Source organism: Oncorhynchus keta, chromosome 17, assembly GCF_023373465.1.
Source record: "Oncorhynchus keta strain PuntledgeMale-10-30-2019 chromosome 17, Oket_V2, whole genome shotgun sequence".
Classification (NCBI taxonomy): Eukaryota; Metazoa; Chordata; class Actinopteri; order Salmoniformes; family Salmonidae; genus Oncorhynchus; species Oncorhynchus keta.
This window is the reverse complement of record NC_068437.1, coordinates 29,684,820-29,707,888: the sequence shown is the minus strand read 5'-3', so window position 1 is coordinate 29,707,888 and position 23,069 is coordinate 29,684,820. Positions and strand designations below refer to the sequence as shown.

The window sequence follows — 23,069 nt, the reverse complement described above, 5'->3', positions numbered from 1 at the left end:
AAGCTAACCATCCCTTCACACACACACCAAGACCTGCCAGTACAGCCCAACGTGATTCTTTTGAGCTTTCCTTTCCCAGTATAACAAACACAACAATCAAAAAATGAACAGTAGTTGAATTCATCCAAATATAACATTGGGTAAACAACAACATAAACCTAAAGACACTCTGACCTGTCAGAGCCGTGATGCTTGACCAGAGCAGAAAATAGGCCAAGTCGGTTTCTCCCCCTGTCAAGACATCACAGAGAGAGGGGACATGCTATGTCACTACACATCTCTCTGTCTTTCATCTGCATGGACACCTGTCCACGGTAATGCTGTGCCAGCACTGCCAGCACATTACACTGAGGTATTAGAACAATCATTCTGATTAAAGAAAGAAGAAGGCGATGCACTATATTTCTCCAAAAGCATCTTAGATACAACATTTGCATCCACAAATATCCCATTATGTAAAGGGTGTTATCACAGTTTGCAGGCCTTTAGAGTGTGTGGTTGAAGAATGTCCCATTGGTACCAGGTCATTCTGAGTGAGAACCCCTGTACTATGACTTTACCATGATGTATCATCAGTTAGGGAGTCCAGTAGTACACACTACCATGATCAGTATGAGAAAATAAATATCAACTCAAGTTGGCATAATGAATCCCAAGCCTTGAAGAATAACAGTGAAAATCTCTGCCACGGGCAGACTCACTGTAACTAATGGTTGGTCATAGTTGCATAATGCCCTATTAGTATATCAGAGAATCTGAGGAGCATTATTGCATTTTGAAAAATGTATTGTTATCAGTGTGCTAGAGAGCACAAGAGCATCATATCATAGCTTTGTCGTGGTATGTCTATTAGACAGCCATGGTCATTGCATATCTGTCAGTACCTTATGATGTTAAACCAAACACTGATGGGTGGCAGAGATGAGTGATTAGAATGGCATACAGTGACATTCATCATTAAACAGACATTACAAGCCAGTGCTGTACAGTACATCCATGTACCTAATCATGTACCTGCATGATTAGAGTTATTTACTATCCTGTCAGCGGCAGTACAGTTGACTCTGTGTCAAGGCTCCTAACACAGTGGAATGGCTGTGAGAGACTCAGTTGTTCTCGCAGAGCGATAGGAAGATTTGTCCTCTCCCCTCACCTCATCTTTAGCAGTATCGTGACCTTGCTCTGCGCAGCTGATAGATAATACCATGTTTGTCCTGATCTGTGACCCGCTGTTTGATCTCTCCAGCATGAACTATTATTAAATCATTATTGAAGTATTACTTGTGGGAACAGGGGACCTCAAACAGTAAGCGTTTCTTTTATGTCCATCTGCTGTGCCAAGTGGCATGTCCATAAACTACTCTCCTGTTGAACGAACAGCTAATCAATAGACCATAACAATACTATACGTTTATTGTGAATACATCATATTTGCACAAGAATCACAACCATGTTATATAAACATTATAGCTCCTTTTTTCAGTTTCTTTTTTTTCTTCTTTTTTTTTTACAGTAAATATCATTATTGTACAAATGTATACAAAATGTAATCAGGCTAGTCAAGTTACACAAAAGAGTAAGTCATGTATTAAAGCACAATCAAGGATTTCCCCAGGGACATGCCTGTACCAGGGCTACATAATGTTCCTGGTGTTATACACACGTCAACACGTGACTCCGATGAACAGGCATGATCCTGAACGCCAAACCATTTAGTCACACGATGGCCATGGCAGAAAGGACAACACTGGCAGCGATAGGCCCTGATGTAAAAACGACATAACATGAGCTGTTAGTTCTTCATTTTGGGTTACAGTGCTGCTTTTTTGTAATGTGTAGTTTACAGTGAACTTAACTTTTGGTTAGGTTGGGATAAGAGTGGGGTAAGACTTGAAACTGTCTGTGGTTCAGGTCTGTGGTAACAGGGCCTGTATCTTGGTCCTCTCCATCATGGCCAAACAGCGACTTATCCATGGTTTGAGGAGCGTCCATTATTGAACAGACTCATCCCGTCACATTGCAGCATTCTGACACCGAGCTTTCAGCGTCTCGTTGACAGCACTTAGAGAGCAACACAAAGAAGAAACAAGCAGTAGAAGAAGACGGAAAAGAAACAGTCTTTATACTGTATATGCTGATATCATTCTCCAGTTGTCTGCTCACCAGGGCATGTGATACAAACTCCTGTAGTCTTTTGGAAAGCTTTTCTGTCTTTCACTTTGCTGAAATCCTGAGTCTGGGGATCCAGAGGAAACTAACTTCAGGAGCACATTGTTCTACAGAGGTGGGTTCAAGTCTGTCTGGCAGTCTGAAGGTGAATGAGACTGACACCCAGGCTTGATAGATACCAGCTAGTTATGTAACATAGGAAACACATCTCTGAGCTACTGCTCCTGCTCTACTACTACACATAGCATACTGTACGGCGTGCAACTGGGACACATTGGGACATCATTCCAATGACTCCCCATCAAAGATTAACTCTGGATATATGAATGGGATGTTGACGCTACATAGGCACTAGGAATCTGATGCATCAAATGAAGCTATACTGTATATGTATCTATAAAGACCTGGGTCAAATAGATAGTGTATCACTTGAGTTGCACTAGATTTCACTTTCCCGGTGCAATGGAACCAATGGAATAGTCCCAAAAGTACAACCATGCTCACTCAGCAAGTGAACCTAAATGAAGCACACCAACAGTATTTAGAAAGTATTTGGCTCAGGTCATAGATTGGTACCATGGACATAACGATATTAAAGTAGGATTTGACCATGTTATCAGAGTCTCTTTCATGGGCCAACTATCCCCATTACTCTAATGAGCTTTATTTGGTGTCATAGTTAGTGTTGTTCAGCTCTCTGTTGAGTGAACCCTACTAGTCTACTGCATCTATTTACTCGCTCCTGGTTGACCTGGAACAGTTGGAATATTGAGAACTTTGCTGTCCATTTCAGTTACAGCGTTTGTTGTCTTCATAATGATCTTTTTCTACATATAATAAATATCATAAGCAACAATAATACCAACAACTAGGCATACACAAATCATTTGCTGTCAGTGAAAATGAAGATGTTGGCATGAAAGGACAGCCACTCAACCTCCCTCAGACTCAAACCAATACATAGATACTACAGAATTAAAGGGTTTGGTTAGCTCTTACTGTTGCACCATAGAATAGAATAGAATAGAATAGAATAGAATATCTCAGGCAATTGAAACATGGTAGAGAAGAGAAGTGAGCGATGAGAGAGAGCACCCTTTGGCATTGGAGAACGATGGGAGAACAGGAGAGTGACTCCTCTTCCATACTGGCAGTGAGTTAACACATCAGTGATGACGTTCAGGGGATGGATCGTCAGAAAACAGTCCAATGTAAAACACTGTCTAAGTGAGATGTGAGTGTGTATGTGTGTGCATTTGTGTGTTTGTGTAGGGGTCATGAGTCTCGGGAGCCAGTGAGGAGCCACAGCAGCAGTAGTTGGAGCCCCAACAAGGGCCAGAGAGAGGGGCTTAGAGAGGTTCCGCCCCCACAGTCAGAATCATCCTCCTGTTGGACACAACAAACGGTAATCAGACAGGCAGCCAATGAGATAATTCAAACCAGATTATTTGGCAAATAACAGATGAAACACATATTACAAGGCTGCGTTCAGGAGAGCAACATTATTGAAATCTCAGTGTGTGTGTGTCCTCCTGTTTGATGCCAGTGTTCAGGATATCTGTCAAAATATGTCCCCACGTGTCGGACATACGCAACACCAACACAGGCTCCACTTAGGGATGTGTTTTGTCCCCACTCCTGTACATCTTGTACACTAATAGTTGTACTAGTTCCCATCCTGACAGACACCTCGTTAAGTTCGCTGATGACACTGCCTTGATCAGCCTGTTGCATGATGACGAGGAACACCATGGCCCGGTCCTACATGACTTTGTAGAGTGGTGTGAGGAATCACACTTGGTCCTCAATACCAACAAGACCAAAGAGATGTGCATAGACTTCAGGAAGCATACAACACCTACCTCTGCAACATCTATCAGAGGTCAGAATATAGAGATTGTAGAGGAATACAAATACCTGGCTGTCCTCTTGGACAATAAGCTTCAGTGGAGTAAATGTACAGACCTGATCTACAAAAAGAGCCAACAGAGACTGTACTTTCTCAAAAAGTTGGGATCATTAAATATAGACTCTACTATACGATTCTGTTTTACAAATCTTTCATTGAGAGTATTTTAACTTTTTGTATTGTTTGTTGGTTTGGCAATGTCACTGACAGCCAGAGAAATATGCTGAGAAGGATTATTACCACAGCAAGCAAGGTACTTGGAGTCAAACAGACAGGCCTGGATGAGATCTTCAAGGTCAGGGCCCTCCGTAAGGCTGACAAAATCATTTTAGACCCATGTCACCCCCTGTACCTGGACTTTGAGCTACTCCACTCTGGGTGCAGGTATAGGGCATCCCTCAGCAGGAAGAACACAACTAGACAATCATTTGTGCCAGTTGTGATATCCCTCCTAAATAGCTTGGGCTAATGTTCCTATCGATCTAGTAAGGACAACAGGCTTGTCTCTTTTTATTGGTATGCAACTGTTATGAAAGTTGATTGTCAATTTATTTTGTTACTTAAACGTCACTTTAAACGTGTAAATGACACTGCAACAATAAAGTCAGTAAAGTAAATATCTGTGCATGCTCTTGGCCTTGGTGAGTGTGTATGTTTGTGTGTGTGTGTCGTACAGTACAGCACATCGTAAAAGGTAGGAAACCCATCTGTTGCTTCCTCAATTTACTCTAGAGGGAATATAGACTGCAGAGGAACTTCCCTCGTTCAGTTGGGGAAGAGGGCTTTGTCCTACCTTCACTCTCCGAAGAGGATCTACATCCGCTGTATAATACCTGTCCCCTCCATTCCCAGGCCAGCCGAAGCATGGCTCCTGGCCTGTGTGTGTGTGACAGGTCTATTATGGGCAGTACGAAGACTGTGTGTCAGAATAGGCAAGGGAAATACTGTGGGGTATGTTAAATATTTACAGGAGTGATGTCAGTATTTTTCAGAGTAGGAGATGATGTCACATTCACAGTAGCAGCCTTCTCACCATCAATCACATTCCATCCACATCAACATGACTTAACAGTACACTATTCACCTGGTGTAGAATTACATGATCAAGTGGTAGATGCCTTTCTTTTGCTCTGGGTTTATCCAAGTGTGTTTATGCATTTGATGGACGTATTAGAAGCCACGTAGTAATTGATACCACATAGCTAGTAGTGGCTATGTGTAAGGTCTGATTATTGGAAGGTTTCAGGTCAGTTAGTAGTTGATGTGTGTAAGGCCTGACTATGAACAGTGGTGGAGTGACATGTCTCAGTTCAGTTTGTATTGAAGGACACTGACCCTGGGCCCAGCATCAACACCTGCAGCAACAGGAGGAGGGGGACGGGACTCAGACCAGAGACACCGCTGATTGGACACAGGGGCTCGTCCTACCATTTCAAACAAGAGCCAATGGAGATGCAAAATGAAGGATGGAAATTGGAAATAGAAAAAGAGACAAGGAGAAAGAAAAAATGTAAAAGATGAGAATGAAGATTTCATGCAAAAACACTAAATGACAGTTACTGTAGTGCCAGTTAATGAAAGTCAATTTAAAGGGTGAGATAATGCAGGATGATATAACTTAATGAAATATGTCAGAAAGATGAGAGAATGAACATGAGAAGACCTGTCATGCAAGCAACCAGTTCATTTGATAGAACAAAAAAGATCCCTGAGAGAAAAATGTAAAACAGATAAACAAATTCATGCAATCAGGCAATGAAGAACATTCAAACCAAGAGATAGAGAAAGAGAACTTACGTCTATGTTGTTGTCGAAACACACGTCAGGTCCTTTCCTGTATCTGGGGTTCTGAGCCAGCTCACAGGGGTCGGGACCCTGGGCTGCACACACACACACTAAGGAAATACTAAGACACTCACACCTCCTATTAGTACAATACTCCCACTCTGATCTTAAATGCTGACACGTCCTGGTCAAACATACTGTAGATCTCTAACATCTCACACCTTTAACACTCCACCTTACAAACTCAGACATATCACCCTGTCTGTGGCAGAGTAGTATCCTTTAACACGCTCCCTAACAAACTCAGACATATCACCCTGTCTGTGGCAGAGTAGTATCCTTTAACACGCTCCCTAACAAACTCATACATGTCACCCTGTCTGTGGCAGAGTAGTATCCTTTAACACGCTCCCTAACAAACTCAGACATATCACCCTGTCTGTGGCAGAGTATTATCCTTTAAAACTCCACCATACAAACTCAGACATATCACCCTGTCTGTGGCAGAGTAGTATCCTATAACACGCTCCCTAACAAACTCAGACATATCACCCTGTCTGTGGCAGAGTATTATCCTTTAAAACTCCACCTTACAAACTCAGACATATCACCCTGTCTGTGGCAGAGTATTATCCTTTAACACGCATCCCTTACAAACTCAGACATATCACCCTGTCTGTGGCAGAGTATTATCCTTTAACACTCCACCTTACAAACTCAGACATATCACCCTGTCTGTGGCAGAGTATTATCCTTTAACACGCTCCCTTACAAACTCAGACATATCACCCTGTCTGTGGCAGAGTAGTATCCTTTAACACGCTCCCTTACAAACTCAGACATATCACCCTGTCTGTGGCAGAGTAGTATCCTTTAACACGCTCCCTTACAAACTCAGACATATCACCCTGTCTGTGGCAGAGTATTATCCTTTAACACTCCACCTTACAAACTCAGACATATCACACTGTCTGTGGCAGAGTATTATCCTTTAACACTCCACCTTACAAACTCAGACATATCACCCTGTCTGTGGCAGAGTAGTATCCTTTAACACTCCACCTTACAAACTCAGACATATCACCCTGTCTGTGGCAGAGTATTATCCTTTAACACGCTCCCTTACAAACTCAGACATATCACCCTGTCTGTGGCAGAGTAGTATCCTTTAACACTCCACCTTACAAACTCAGACATATCACCCTGTCTGTGGCAGAGTAGTATCCTATAACACGCTCCCTTACAAACTCAGACATATCACCCTGTCTGTGGCAGAGTATTATCCTTTAACACTCCACCTTACAAACTCAGACATATCACCCTGTCTGTGGCAGAGTAGTATCCTATAACACGCTCCCTAACAAACTCAGACATATCACCCTGTCTGTGGCAGAGTATTATCCTTTAACACGCTCCCTTACAAACTCAGACATATCACCCTGTCTGTGGCAGAGTAGTATCCTTTAACACGCTCCCTTACAAACTCAGACATATCACCCTGTCTGTGGCAGAGTAGTATCCTTTAACACGCTCCCTTACAAACTCAGACATATCACCCTGTCTGTGGCAGAGTATTATCCTTTAACACTCCACCTTACAAACTCAGACATATCACCCTGTCTGTGGCAGAGTATTATCCTTTAACACTCCACCTTACAAACTCAGACATATCACCCTGTCTGTGGCAGAGTAGTATCCTTTAACACTCCACCTTACAAACTCAGACATATCACCCTGTCTGTGGCAGAGAATTATCCTTTAACACGCATCCCTTACAAACTCAGACATATCACCCTGTCTGTGGCAGAGTAGTATCCTATAACACGCTCCCTAACAAACTCAGACATATCACCCTGTCTGTGGCAGAGTATTATCCTTTAACACGCTCCCTTACAAACTCAGACATATCACCCTGTCTGTGGCAGAGTATTATCCTTTAACACGCTCCCTTACAAACTCAGACATATCACCCTGTCTGTGGCAGAGTATTATCCTTTAACACGCTCCCTTACAAACTCAGACATATCACCCTGTCTGTGGCAGAGTATTATCCTTTAACACTCCACCTTACAAACTCAGACATATCACCCTGTCTGTGGCAGAGTATTATCCTTTAACACTCCACCTTACAAACTCAGACATATCACCCTGTCTGTGGCAGAGTAGTATCCTTTAACACGCTCCCTTACAAACTCAGACATATCACCCTGTCTGTGGCAGAGTAGTATCCTTTAACACGCTCCCTTACAAACTCAGACATATCACCCTGTCTGTGGCAGAGTATTATCCTTTAACACTCCACCTTACAAACTCAGACATATCACCCTGTCTGTGGCAGAGTATTATCCTTTAACACTCCACCTTACAAACTCAGACATATCACCCTGTCTGTGGCAGAGTATTATCCTTTAACACGCTCCCTTACAAACTCAGACATATCACCCTGTCTGTGGCAGAGTATTATCCTTTAACACTCCACCTTACAAACTCAGACATATCACCCTGTCTGTGGCAGAGTATTATCCTTTAACACTCCACCTTACAAACTCAGACATATCACCCTGTCTGTGGCAGAGTAGTATCCTATAACACTCCACCTTACAAACTCAGACATATCACCCTGTCTGTGGCAGAGTAGTATCCTTTAACACTCCACCTTACAAACTCAGACATATCACCCTGTCTGTGGCAGAGTAGTATCCTTTAACACTCCACCTTACAAACTCAGACATATCACCCTGTCTGTGGCAGAGTAGTATCCTATAACACGCTCCCTAACAAACTCAGACATATCACCCTGTCTGTGGCAGAGTAGTATCCTTTAACACTCCACCTTACAAACTCAGACATATCACCCTGTCTGTGGCAGAGTAGTATCCTATAACACGCTCCCTAACAAACTCAGACATATCACCCTGTCTGTGGCAGAGTAGTATCCTTTAACACTCCACCTTACAAACTCAGACATATCACCCTGTCTGTGGCAGAGTAGTATCCTTTAACACTCCACCTTACAAACTCAGACATATCACCCTGTCTGTGGCAGAGTAGTATCCTTTAACACTCCACCTTACAAACTCAGACATATCACCCTGTCTGTGGCAGAGAATTATCCTTTAACACGCATCCCTTACAAACTCAGACATATCACCCTGTCTGTGGCAGAGTAGTATCCTATAACACGCTCCCTAACAAACTCAGACATATCACCCTGTCTGTGGCAGAGTATTATCCTTTAACACGCTCCCTTACAAACTCAGACATATCACCCTGTCTGTGGCAGAGTATTATCCTTTAACACGCTCCCTTACAAACTCAGACATATCACCCTGTCTGTGGCAGAGTATTATCCTTTAACACGCTCCCTTACAAACTCAGACATATCACCCTGTCTGTGGCAGAGTATTATCCTTTAACACTCCACCTTACAAACTCAGACATATCACCCTGTCTGTGGCAGAGTATTATCCTTTAACACTCCACCTTACAAACTCAGACATATCACCCTGTCTGTGGCAGAGTAGTATCCTTTAACACGCTCCCTTACAAACTCAGACATATCACCCTGTCTGTGGCAGAGTAGTATCCTTTAACACGCTCCCTTACAAACTCAGACATATCACCCTGTCTGTGGCAGAGTATTATCCTTTAACACTCCACCTTACAAACTCAGACATATCACCCTGTCTGTGGCAGAGTATTATCCTTTAACACTCCACCTTACAAACTCAGACATATCACCCTGTCTGTGGCAGAGTATTATCCTTTAACACGCTCCCTTACAAACTCAGACATATCACCCTGTCTGTGGCAGAGTATTATCCTTTAACACTCCACCTTACAAACTCAGACATATCACCCTGTCTGTGGCAGAGTATTATCCTTTAACACTCCACCTTACAAACTCAGACATATCACCCTGTCTGTGGCAGAGTAGTATCCTATAACACTCCACCTTACAAACTCAGACATATCACCCTGTCTGTGGCAGAGTAGTATCCTTTAACACTCCACCTTACAAACTCAGACATATCACCCTGTCTGTGGCAGAGTAGTATCCTTTAACACTCCACCTTACAAACTCAGACATATCACCCTGTCTGTGGCAGAGTAGTATCCTATAACACGCTCCCTAACAAACTCAGACATATCACCCTGTCTGTGGCAGAGTAGTATCCTTTAACACTCCACCTTACAAACTCAGACATATCACCCTGTCTGTGGCAGAGTAGTATCCTATAACACGCTCCCTAACAAACTCAGACATATCACCCTGTCTGTGGCAGAGTAGTATCCTTTAACACTCCACCTTACAAACTCAGACATATCACCCTGTCTGTGGCAGAGTAGTATCCTTTAACACTCCACCTTACAAACTCAGACATATCACCCTGTCTGTGGCAGAGTAGTATCCTATAACACGCTCCCTAACAAACTCAGACATATCACCCTGTCTGTGGCAGAGTAGTATCCTTTAACACTCCACCTTACAAACTCAGACATATCACCCTGTCTGTGGCAGAGTAGTATCCTATAACACGCTCCCTAACAAACTCAGACATATCACCCTGTCTGTGGCAGAGTAGTATCCTTTAACACTCCACCTTACAAACTCAGACATATCACCCTGTCTGTGGCAGAGTAGTATCCTTTAACACGCTCCCTTACAAACTCAGACATATCACCCTGTCTGTGGCAGAGTAGTATCCTTTAACACGCTCCCTTACAAACTCAGACATATCACCCTGTCTGTGGCAGAGTAGTATCCTTTAACACGCTCCCTTACAAACTCAGACATATCACCCTGTCTGTGGCAGAGTATTATCCTTTAACACTCCACCTTACAAACTCAGACATATCACCCTGTCTGTGGCAGAGTATTATCCTTTAACACTCCACCTTACAAACTCAGACATATCACCCTGTCTGTGGCAGAGTAGTATCCTTTAACACTCCACCTTACAAACTCAGACATATCACCCTGTCTGTGGCAGAGTATTATCCTTTAACACGCTCCCTTACAAACTCAGACATATCACCCTGTCTGTGGCAGAGTAGTATCCTTTAACACTCCACCTTACAAACTCAGACATATCACCCTGTCTGTGGCAGAGTAGTATCCTATAACACGCTCCCTTACAAACTCAGACATATCACCCTGTCTGTGGCAGAGTATTATCCTTTAACACTCCACCTTACAAACTCAGACATATCACCCTGTCTGTGGCAGAGTAGTATCCTTTAACACTCCACCTTACAAACTCAGACATATCACCCTGTCTGTGGCAGAGTATTATCCTTTAACACTCCACCTTACAAACTCAGACATATCACCCTGTCTGTGGCAGAGTAGTATCCTATAACACTCCACCTTACAAACTCAGACATATCACCCTGTCTGTGGCAGAGTAGTATCCTTTAACACTCCACCTTACAAACTCAGACATATCACCCTGTCTGTGGCAGAGTAGTATCCTATAACACGCTCCCTAACAAACTCAGACATATCACCCTGTCTGTGGCAGAGTATCATCCTTTAACACGCTCCCTTACAAACTCAGACATATCACCGTGTCTGTGGCAGAGAATTATCCTTTAACACGCTCCCTTACAAACTCAGACATATCACCCTGTCTGTGGCAGAGTATTATCCTTTAACACTCCACCTTACAAACTCAGACATATCACCCTGTCTGTGCCAGAGTATTATCCTTTAACACGCTCCCTTACAAACTCAGACATATCACCCTGTCTGTGGCAGAGTAGTATCCTTTAACACGCTCCCTTACAAACTCAGAAATATCACCCTGTCTGTGGCAGAGTAGTATCCTTTAACACGCTCCCTTACAAACTCAGACATATCACCCTGTCTGTGGCAGAGTATTATCCTTTAACACTCCACCTTACAAACTCAGACATATCACCCTGTCTGTGGCAGAGTATTATCCTTTAACACTCCACCTTACAAACTCAGACATATCACCCTGTCTGTGGCAGAGTAGTATCCTTTAACACTCCACCTTACAAACTCAGACATATCACCCTGTCTGTGGCAGAGAATTATCCTTTAACACGCATCCCTTACAAACTCAGACATATCACCCTGTCTGTGGCAGAGTAGTATCCTATAACACGCTCCCTAACAAACTCAGACATATCACCCTGTCTGTGGCAGAGTATTATCCTTTAACACGCTCCCTTACAAACTCAGACATATCACCCTGTCTGTGGCAGAGTATTATCCTTTAACACGCTCCCTTACAAACTCAGACATATCACCCTGTCTGTGGCAGAGTATTATCCTTTAACACGCTCCCTTACAAACTCAGACATATCACCCTGTCTGTGGCAGAGTATTATCCTTTAACACTCCACCTTACAAACTCAGACATATCACCCTGTCTGTGGCAGAGTAGTATCCTTTAACACGCTCCCTTACAAACTCAGACATATCACCCTGTCTGTGGCAGAGTAGTATCCTTTAACACTCCACCTTACAAACTCAGACATATCACCGTGTCTGTGGCAGAGAATTATCCTTTAACACGCTCCCTTACAAACTCAGACATATCACCCTGTCTGTGGCAGAGTATTATCCTTTAACACTCCACCTTACAAACTCAGACATATCACCCTGTCTGTGCCAGAGTATTATCCTTTAACACGCTCCCTTACAAACTCAGACATATCACCCTGTCTGTGGCAGAGTAGTATCCTTTAACACGCTCCCTTACAAACTCAGACATATCACCCTGTCTGTGGCAGAGTATTATCCTTTAAAACTCCACCTTACAAACTCAGACATATCACCCTGTCTGTGGCAGAGTATTATCCTTTAACACTCCACCTTACAAACTCAGACATATCACCCTGTCTGTGGCAGAGTAGTATCCTTTAACACTCCACCTTACAAACTCAGACATATCACCCTGTCTGTGGCAGAGTATTATCCTTTAACACTCCACCTTACAAACTCAGACATATCACCCTGTCTGTGGCAGAGTATTATCCTTTAACACGCTCCCTTACAAACTCAGACATATCACCCTGTCTGTGGCAGAGTATTATCCTTTAACACTCCACCTTACAAACTCAGACATATCACCCTGTCTGTGGCAGAGTATTATCCTTTAACACTCCACCTTACAAACTCAGACATATCACCCTGTCTGTGGCAGAGTAGTATCCTATAACACTCCACCTTACAAACTCAGACATATCACCCTGTCTGTGGCAGAGTAGTATCCTTTAACACTCCACCTTACAAACTCAGACATATCACCCTGTCTGTGGCAGAGTAGTATCCTTTAACACTCCACCTTACAAACTCAGACATATCACCCTGTCTGTGGCAGAGTAGTATCCTATAACACGCTCCCTAACAAACTCAGACATATCACCCTGTCTGTGGCAGAGTAGTATCCTTTAACACTCCACCTTACAAACTCAGACGTATCACCCTGTCTGTGGCAGAGTAGTATCCTATAACACGCTCCCTAACAAACTCAGACATATCACCCTGTCTGTGGCAGAGTAGTATCCTTTAACACTCCACCTTACAAACTCAGACATATCACCCTGTCTGTGGCAGAGTAGTATCCTTTAACACTCCACCTTACAAACTCAGACATATCACCCTGTCTGTGGCAGAGTAGTATCCTATAACACGCTCCCTAACAAACTCAGACATATCACCCTGTCTGTGGCAGAGTAGTATCCTTTAACACTCCACCTTACAAACTCAGACATATCACCCTGTCTGTGGCAGAGTAGTATCCTATAACACGCTCCCTAACAAACTCAGACATATCACCCTGTCTGTGGCAGAGTAGTATCCTTTAACACTCCACCTTACAAACTCAGACATATCACCCTGTCTGTGGCAGAGTAGTATCCTTTAACACTCCACCTTACAAACTCAGACATATCACCCTGTCTGTGGCAGAGTAGTATCCTATAACACTCCACCTTACAAACTCAGACATATCACCCTGTCTGTGGCAGAGTATTATCCTTTAACACTCCACCTTACAAACTCAGACATATCACCCTGTCTGTGGCAGAGTAGTATCCTTTAACACTCCACCTTACAAACTCAGACATATCACCCTGTCTGTGGCAGAGTAGTATCCTTTAACACGCTCCCTAACAAACTCAGACATATCACCCTGTCTGTGGCAGAGTAGTATCCTTTAACACTCCACCTTACAAACTCAGACATATCACCCTGTCTGTGGCAGAGTAGTATCCTTTAACACTCCACCTTACAAACTCAGACATATCACCCTGTCTGTGGCAGAGTATTATCCTTTAACAACTCCATTCATCACGATTGAACATGACACTGTGATTGGACAGACTCTCTTGCTGATAAATAGTGTGCAATACAGGGAGTGTGTACATTTTATAGCTTAACTCGCTCTATGTGTGAGTGTGTGTGTGTGTGTGTGTGTGTTTAGTCCTCATTATCAGCATATTGAGTCGTAATAAACTACAGGCCTTTGGTTTGACCCCCCTCTGAACTCTGACGATGACACTTTTACTGTTATACCAGCAGGAAGCTAAATCCCCAGACACATATGTCTTGTACACACGCACACACACACACACGCACACACGCACACACACAGTGATTCAAAGTGATCCCAACGTGGGCTCCAGATGTTCCATTCAGATACATAGCTCCATATGAATTTAGACTTGACAAAACATCACTCGAGTTTTTCACTCTAGCAGTAATACTAACTAAATGAATGCAACTGTACTACCATGTGTCCTGCTGATGGATGATGTAGTTATATGTGAGGGCACTTCTTATCTACAGCCATGTGGCTTCAATACACAGGCTTGGTATTATGTTGATAATGGTAGCAACATGTAGATAGATACAGTGCTGCTGAGCTTCTGTTACCGTTTGTCAAATGTAGAGGTTTGTATGTGTGTGGGCATACGTGTCAAAGGATACAGGGTTGCTCAGCTTGTCTTAGTGGTCTGGGGTCACAAGACAGACAGGTGGCCTTGGCATCAGTGATCAGAAACACCAGGTTAGTGTGGGGCAGCTTCTCAGCTCGATACATCCTGAAACACACACACACAGTGTTATCGTAAGATATCTAGCATTATACATCATGAAAGGATGCGAGAAGAGGTGAGAGAGGGGGAGAGGAGAGGAGATGAGAGGTGAGGGAGGGGAGAGAGGAGAGGAAGAGAGGAGAGGTCAGGGAGGGGAGAGAGGAGAGGAGAGGAAGAGAGGAGATGAGAGGTGAGGGAGGGGAGAGAGGAGAGGAAGAGAGGAGAGGTGAGGGAGGGGAGAGAGGAGAGGAAGAGAGGAGATGAGAGGTGAGGGAGGGGAGAGAGGAGAGGAAGAGAGGAGAGGTGAGGGAGGGGAGAGAGGAGAGGAAGAGAGGAGATGAGAGGTGAGGGAGGGGAGAGAGGAGAGGAAGAGAGGAGATGAGAGGTGAGGGAGGGGAGAGAGGAGAGGAAGAGAGGAGAGGTGAGGGAGGGAGGGGAGAGAGGAGAGGAGAGGAAGAGAGGAGATGAGAGGTGAGGGAGAGAGGGGAGAGAGGGGAGAGAGGAGATGAGAGGTGAGGGAGGGAGGGGAGAGAGGAGAGGAAGAGAGGAGATGAGAGGTGAGGGAGGGAGGAGAGAGAGGAGAGGAAGAGAGGAGATGAGAGGTGAGGGAGGGAGGGAGGGGGAGAGAGGAGAGGAAGAGAGGAGATGAGAGGTGAGGGAGGGGAGAGAGGAGATGAGAGGTGAGGGAGGGAGGGGAGAGAGGAGATGAGAGGTGAGGGAGGGGAGAGAGGAGAGGAGATGAGAGGTGAGGGAGGGGAGAGAGGAGATGAGAGGTGAGGGAGGGAGGGGAGAGAGGAGATGAGAGGTGAGGGAGGGGAGAGAGGAGAGGAGATGAGAGGTGAGGGAGGGGAGAGAGGAGATGAGAGGTGAGGGAGGGAGGGGAGAGAGGAGATGAGAGGTGAGGGAGGGGAGAGAGGAGAGGAGATGAGAGGTGAGGGAGGGGAGAGAGGAGATGAGAGGTGAGGGAGGAGAGAGAGGAGATGAGAGGTGAGGGAGGGGAGAGAGGATAGGAGATGAGAGGTGAGGGAGGGGAGAGAGGAGATGAGAGGTGAGGGAGGAGAGAGAACCCTTCCCTTCCATTGGAATGTTATTTTATTCTTTCAATGGAATTCAGCATTATTCCAAGACAGAAGGAAAAGGCTCCACTAGATTTCAACCCAAAAACAAATGGAAACAACGGACTAACAAAGCTTACACACAAAATGCTCTTATCTGCCTCAGATAAGAGTAAACCATAAACGCTGCTCATTCCTTCCGCCTCCTGCGACATCACACATATGGGCTACCGTGGTGATATACACTATATATCTATATATACAAAAGTATGTGGACACCCCATCAAATTAGTGGATTTGGCTATTTCAGCCACACCCGTTGCTGACAGGTGTATAAACTCGAGCACATAGCTCGAGTTTATAGCCATGCAGTAGAATGGCCTTACTGAAGAGCTCAGTGAATTTTAACGTGGCCCCGCCATAGGATGCCACCTTTCCAACAAGTCAGTTCGTCAAATGTTTGCCCTGCTAGTGGAAAGGTCTAGGCGCAACAACGGCTCAGCCGCGAAGTGGTAGGCCACACAAGCTCACAGAACGGGATCACCGATTGCTGAAGTGTGTAGAAAAAAATAATCTGTCCTCGGATGCAACACTCACTACCAAGTTCCAAACTGCCTCTGGAAGCAACGTCAGCACAATAACTGTTCGTCAGGAGCTTAATGAAATGGGTTTCCATGGCCGAGCAGGCACACACAAGCCTAAGATCACCATGCGCAATGCCAAGCGTCGGCTGGAGTGGTGTAAAGTTCACCGCCATTGAACTGGAAAAGTGGAAAAGCGTTCTCTGGATTGATGAATCACTCTTCACCATCTGGCAGTCCGAGGGATGAATCTGGGTTTGGCGGTTGCAGGAGAACGCTAAGGAATAATGGTCTGGGGCTGTTTTTCATGGTTCGGGAAAGGCCCCTTAGTCCCAGTGAAGGGAAATCTTTATGCTACAGCATACAATGAGATTCTAGGCCAGCCTTTCCTAAAGTATGGGTCGCGACCCAAGGTGGGTTGTGGACCTGCACAGAGCTCCTTTGTGGCAACAGTTTGGGGAAGGCCCTTTCCTTCAGCATGACAATGCCCCCGTGCACAAAATGAGGTCCATATAGAAATGGTTTGTAGAGATCGGTGTGGAAGAACTTGACTGGCCTACACATATGAATTGGAAAGCAGACTGTGAGCTAGGACTAATCACTCCAACATCAGTGCCCGACCTCACTAATGCTCTTGTGGCTGAATGGAAGCAAGTCCCCGCAACAATGTTCCTACATCTAGTGGAAAGCCTTCACAGAAGAGTGGAGGCAGTTATAGCAGGAAAGGGGGGGACCAACTCCATAATAATGCCTATGATTTTGGAATGAGATGTTCGACGAGCAGGTGTCCACATACCTTTGGTCATGTGGTGTATATGTGGTTCAGATGCGTCTGGTTCAGGGGTGCGTCACCTGGGTGGGTTGATTCACTGTTGTGGTCGGCCTGTCTGGGTTGCCCCCCTTGGGTTGTACCGTGGCGGAGATCTTTGTGGGCTATACTCGGCCTTGTCTCAGGATGGTAAGTTGGTGGTTGAAGATATCCCTCTAGTGGTGTGGGGGATGTGCTTTGGCAAAGTGGGTGGGGTTATATCCTTCCTGTTTGGCCCTGTCCGGGGTGTCCTCGGATGGGGCCACAGTGTCTCCTGACCCCTCCTGTCTCAGCCTCCAGTATTTATGCTGCAGTAGTTTATGTGTCGGGGGCTAGGGTCAGTTTGTTATATCTGGAGTACTTCTCCTGTCCTATTCGGTGTCCTGTGTGAATCTAAGTGTGCGTTCTCTAATTCTCTCCTTCTCTCTTTCTTTCTCTCTCTCGGAGGACCTGAGCCCTAGGACCATGTCCCAGGACTACCTGACATGAGGACTCCTTGCTGTCCCCAGTCCACCTGGCCATGCTCCTGCTCCAGTTTCAACTGACCTGAGCCCTAGGACCGTGCCCCAGGACTACCTGACATGAAGGCTCCTTGCTGTCCCCAGTCCACCTGACTGTGCTGCTGCTCCAGTTTCAACTGTTCTGCCTTATTATTATTCGACCATGCTGGTCATTTATGAACATTTGAACATCTTGGTCATGTTCTGTTATAATCTCTACCCGGCACAGCCAGAAGAGGACTGGCCACCCCACATAGCCCGGTTCCTCTCTAGGTTTCTTCCTAGGTTTTGGCCTTTCTAGGGAGTTTTTCCTAGCCACCGTGCTTTTACACCTGCATTGTTTGCTGTTTGGGGTTTTAGGCTGGGTTTCTGTACAGCACTTTGAGATATCAGCTGATGTACGAAGGGCTATATAAATAAATTTGATTTGATTTGATTTGATTCAGATGAACAAACAGCAATTAATAAATCACACACATACTACAGTGCAGTGGAGCAACCGCCTCCTCTCGTCTGTGGAATAGCTCTTTCTTTATGGTGCTCGTTAAAGTTTACATGTCTTTAGTAATTAATATTGAGGAGAAAAACGTCAGTCGCATGGGGCTCATATACCCACTGCAGTTCTACCACATTCAGCCCTCACACCACATGTGAGTTGCAGCACAAAAACAGGGGAAAAGGTTGGGAGAGGGCTCTCAGCAAACATTGTTTCCCCCTGTGTCCAGCTTCTGACAGATCAATGAAATGTGTCTGATCAGAGCCCAGCCGACAGCAGCTGCCTGAACAGAGCTGGAAAACAGAGGAAGGCAGGAAACTGACCCCATTCTGCATCTACAAGTATCCAGGAAGGAGAATCTCCCTTTTCACACACACACACACACACACACACACACACACACACACACACACACACACACACACACACACACACACACACACACACACACACACACACACACACACACACACACACACACACACACACACACACACCTGGAACAGTTTCCACAGTCAAGGACTCCCGAGTAGGATCTCTCTTCGTTGTCGAAGAAGTACTGAGTCTGCTCTGTGATACAACTCTCCTTAAACATGTTAGCTGACATGTCATCATCTGAGTCCACTAGAGAGAGAGAGAGAGATACAGAGAAAGAGATAGAGAATCCACTACTGTCACCATACGCAACCAACAACACAAATCAACAAACAAGCAAACCAAACAGGTCTGTGCTTACAACTCCTCCACATAACTACTCCAAAGCACAAGGATATTTACACTATATTAACAGCCCATTTAAGCGACAACAAACATATTGTACCTTTATAAATTGACTGTTGTATAATCACGTAATTACATCCAATATACTGTACCCTAACACTCACCTGCCTCTACGAAGCTGGGGAAGATGAGACCGTAGAAGACCTGCTGCATTATTGACCTAGAGAGACAAACAAACACATTACTGTTGGTCTAAACAGCAGACCATATCTAAACAGTAGTTACAGTAACCAGCCCATTTACTCACCAGGTAGCAGTGGAGGCCCACCAACCTATACTCAGCATGTCTGCTATAGTGGGCTGGAGAGTGAAGAGGAGAGCAGCACTGAGTGCACAATTCACAACATAAGGACAAAATATATGCATATACAGTGTATTCAAAAAGTATTCAGACCCCTTCACTTTTTCAAAAATGTGTTACGTTACAGGCTTTTTCTAAAAATGATTCTACACACAATACCCCATAATGACAAAGCAAAAGCAGTTGTCGAAGTGTTTTAGGTTTTACAAATAAGAAACAGAAATAGCTTATTTGCATAAATATTCAGATCCTTTGCTATGAGACTCGAAATTGAGCTCAGGTGCATCCTGTTTCCATTGATCATCCATGAGATATTTCTACAACTTGATTGGAGTCCACCTGTGGTAAATTCAATTGATTGGACATGATTTGGAAAGGCACACACCTGTCTATATAAGGTCCCACAGTTGACAATGCATGTCAGAGCAAAAACCAAGCCCTACGGTCAAAGAAATTGTCCGTAGAGCTCCGTGACATGATGGTGTCGAGGCACAGATCTGGGGAAGGGTACCAAAACATGTCTGCAGCATTGAAGGTCCCCAAGAACACAGTGGCCTCCATCATTCTGAAATGGAAGAAGTTTGGAACCACCAATACTCTTCATAGAGCTGGCCGCCCGGCTAAACTGAGCAATCGGAGGAAAGGGCCTTGGTCAGGGAAGTGAACAAGAACATGTTGGTCACTCTGACAGAGCTCCAGAGTTCCTCTGTGGAGATGGGAGAATGGAGCAAAGTACAGAGAGATCCTTAATGAAAACCTGCTGCAGAGTACTCAGGACCTCAGACTGGTGCAAAGGTTCACTTTCCAACAGGACAACGACCCTAAGCATACAGCCATGACAATGCATGAGTGGCTTCTCTGAATAGTCTCTGAATGTCCTTGAGTAGCCCAGCCAGAGCCCGGACTTCAACCCATCTCTGGAGAGACCTGAAAATAGCTGTGCAGCGACGCTCCCCATCCAACCTGACAGAGCTTGAGAGGATCTGCAGAGAAGAATGGGAGAAACTCCCCAAATAAAGGTGTGCCAAGCTTGTAGCGTCATACCCAGGAAGACTCACGGCTGTAATCGCTGCCAAAGGGGCTTCAACAAAGTACTGAGTAAAGGGTCTGAATATTTATGTAAATGTTATATTTCCCTTTTTTTTTTATAGGTTTGCAAACATTTTCTAAAAACCTGTTTTTGCTTCTCGTGATGAGGTATTGTGTGTAGTTTAATCCATAATTGAATAAGGCTGTAGCGTAAGTGAAGGGGTCTGAATACTTATGTAAATGTAGCGTAAGTGAAGGGGTCTGAATACTTATGTAAATGTAGCGTAAGTGAAGGGGTCTGAATACTTATGTAAATGTAGCGTAAGTGAAGGGGTCTGAATACTTATGTAAATGTAGCGTAAGTGAAGGGGTCTGAATACTTATGTAAATGTAGCGTAAGTGAAGGGGTCTGAATACTTATGTAAATGTAGCGTAAGTGAAGGGGTCTGAATACTTATGTAAATGTAGCGTAAGTGAAGGGGTCTGAATACTTATGTAAATGTAGCGTAAGTGAAGGGGTCTGAATACTTATGTAAATGTAGCGTAAGTGAAGGGGTCTGAATACTTATGTAAATGTAGCGTAAGTGAAGGGGTCTGAATACTTATGTAAATGTAGCGTAAGTGAAGGGGTCTGAATACTTATGTAAATGTAGCGTAAGTGAAGGGGTCTGAATACTTATGTAAATGTAGCGTAAGTGAAGGGGTCTGAATACTTATGTAAATGTAGCGTAAGTGAAGGGGTCTGAATACTTATGTAAATGTAGCGTAAGTGAAGGGGTCTGAATACTTTCTGAACGCACTGTATGTAACAGAAGAGGTAACCAAAGCAAGATAATGCATGTATGCATGTGTGTGTGCTGTGTGTGTGTCTCTCACCACATAGACAGATCGTGGCCCTGCAGCAGCCTTGCTGTCTCTCTCAGGATCGCAGACTGACTGGTAGTCGTAGGTCTTGTTGAAGGAGTACAGAGACGTGTTGACCAGACTGATCATCACGACGGGGTCTACCTCCCCAAAGAACTGACCAATCTGTATTCAGGGAACAGAGAGAGTTGCGTTCAACTACCACACCTACACATTTATTCATAAAGAACTGACCTATCGATACACACAGAGAATAAGGTTGTACTCAAGACACCCCACAGAGAACTAGAGGCCTACAGCCCACAGAGAACTAGAGGAGCATTCAACAACCAAAGATGCAAAATGGATGCCTGCTCTATGCATTAGAAAGCCTTGATCCAAAATGAATGGGGAGGATTGAACTACCTAATCCAATTTAACTAGTAGAGCCAAAACCTGCCATTCACTTGGATTGAAGCCTGCAGGATTCTCCTAAGGAGTATAGTAGGATATATATATAGGATATCAGGAGTATAGTAGGATATAGTAGGATATATATATAGGATATAAGGAGTATAGTAGGATATATATAGGATATAAGGAGTGTAGTAGGATATAGTAGGATATATATATAGGATATAAGGAGTATAGTAGGATATATATATAGGATATAAGGAGTATAGTAGGATATATATATATGATATCAGGAGTATAGTAGGATATAGTAGGATATATATAGGATATAAGGAGTGTAGTAGGATATAGTAGGATATATATAGGATATAAGGAGTGTAGTAGGATATAGTAGGATATATATATAGGATATAAGGAGTATAGTAGGATATATATATAGGATATAAGGAGTATAGTAGGATATATATATATGATATCAGGAGTATAGTAGGATATATATATAGGATATAAGGAGTATAGTAGGATATATATATAGGATATAAGGAGTATAGTAGGATATAGTAGGATATATATAGGATATAAGGAGTATAGTAGGATATACAATGCAGATTCAGCATGACTTTAGACCACATGAAATGTATGAAAACATCTGTCCAACTTTGATACAGGGGTGAACTCTCTCTTTAATAGGGGTTAGCATAACAGAGTGGGAACCTCTCCCTTTCTCTCTCTCTCTCTCTGATACTGTTCCAGAGACTAACCCTTTACTCTGCTGGAGAAGCAGACTTCTGTACTACAGGAGCTTTTAAACACACTCTAACAGGACACAATGGGCTCAGAACGATGCCATACCCATGTCATAATCATGTCATAAGGCGTATATATGACCTATTTGAGTGAGTGATGGATTGGAGTCATCCAGGTCAGATGGAGCAGGGATGGAGAGAGGAGCAGGAGAAGACATCTGGTGGCCAGCCAAACCAATGAAAACATATTGGTACTCATTCCAACAGGAGTGTCTTGGCTTTAAGACATTGGATTTATGTCCTACTAACTTCAGGATACTGTAGATGCCATAGAGCCATTTTCATTCAGATCTGTGCTTTAGATACTTGTTTGTTGTCATGCCAAATATGATATGGCATTCGGTATTAATGAGTGTTAGAGAAGCAGAGGACAATACAAGAGAATCATATCTTATCATGATAGTCAGAGGGGTTGGCTAAAAGCATATCCAGATCAGTTCAACAGATTCCATAAGGGCCAGTTTCCTGGAGACAGATTAAAGCTAATCCTCTCCATTGAACATGTTTTAGACCAGGACAAG

At 44.1% G+C, this 23,069-nt stretch overlaps 1 protein-coding gene across 4 annotated transcripts in view; it reads right to left on the bottom strand.

Annotated features, from left to right (window-relative positions):
- Positions 1-1,390: 1,390 nt before the first annotated feature.
- The window catches only part of LOC118396257 (voltage-dependent calcium channel subunit alpha-2/delta-1-like), a 130,944-nt gene continuing 109,265 nt past the window's right edge, over positions 1,391-23,069 (bottom strand). For 2 of the 4 annotated variants that reach the window (XM_052465842.1, XM_052465844.1), the window contains 8 exons: positions 21,362-21,514; positions 19,403-19,455; positions 19,260-19,315; positions 18,873-18,999; positions 14,829-14,941; positions 5,876-5,958; positions 5,414-5,502; positions 1,391-3,555 (listed from right to left, as the gene is read on the bottom strand). In XM_052465842.1, the coding sequence (XP_052321802.1) occupies positions 3,519-3,555; positions 5,414-5,502; positions 5,876-5,958; positions 14,829-14,941; positions 18,873-18,999; positions 19,260-19,315; positions 19,403-19,455; positions 21,362-21,514 (711 nt within the window). In that variant the 3' untranslated portion in view covers positions 1,391-3,518. The remainder of the gene's footprint in view (positions 3,556-5,413; positions 5,503-5,875; positions 5,959-14,828; positions 14,942-18,872; positions 19,000-19,259; positions 19,316-19,402; positions 19,456-21,361; positions 21,515-23,069) is intronic. The other 2 variants (XM_052465843.1, XM_052465845.1) reach the window with 1 other exon arrangement.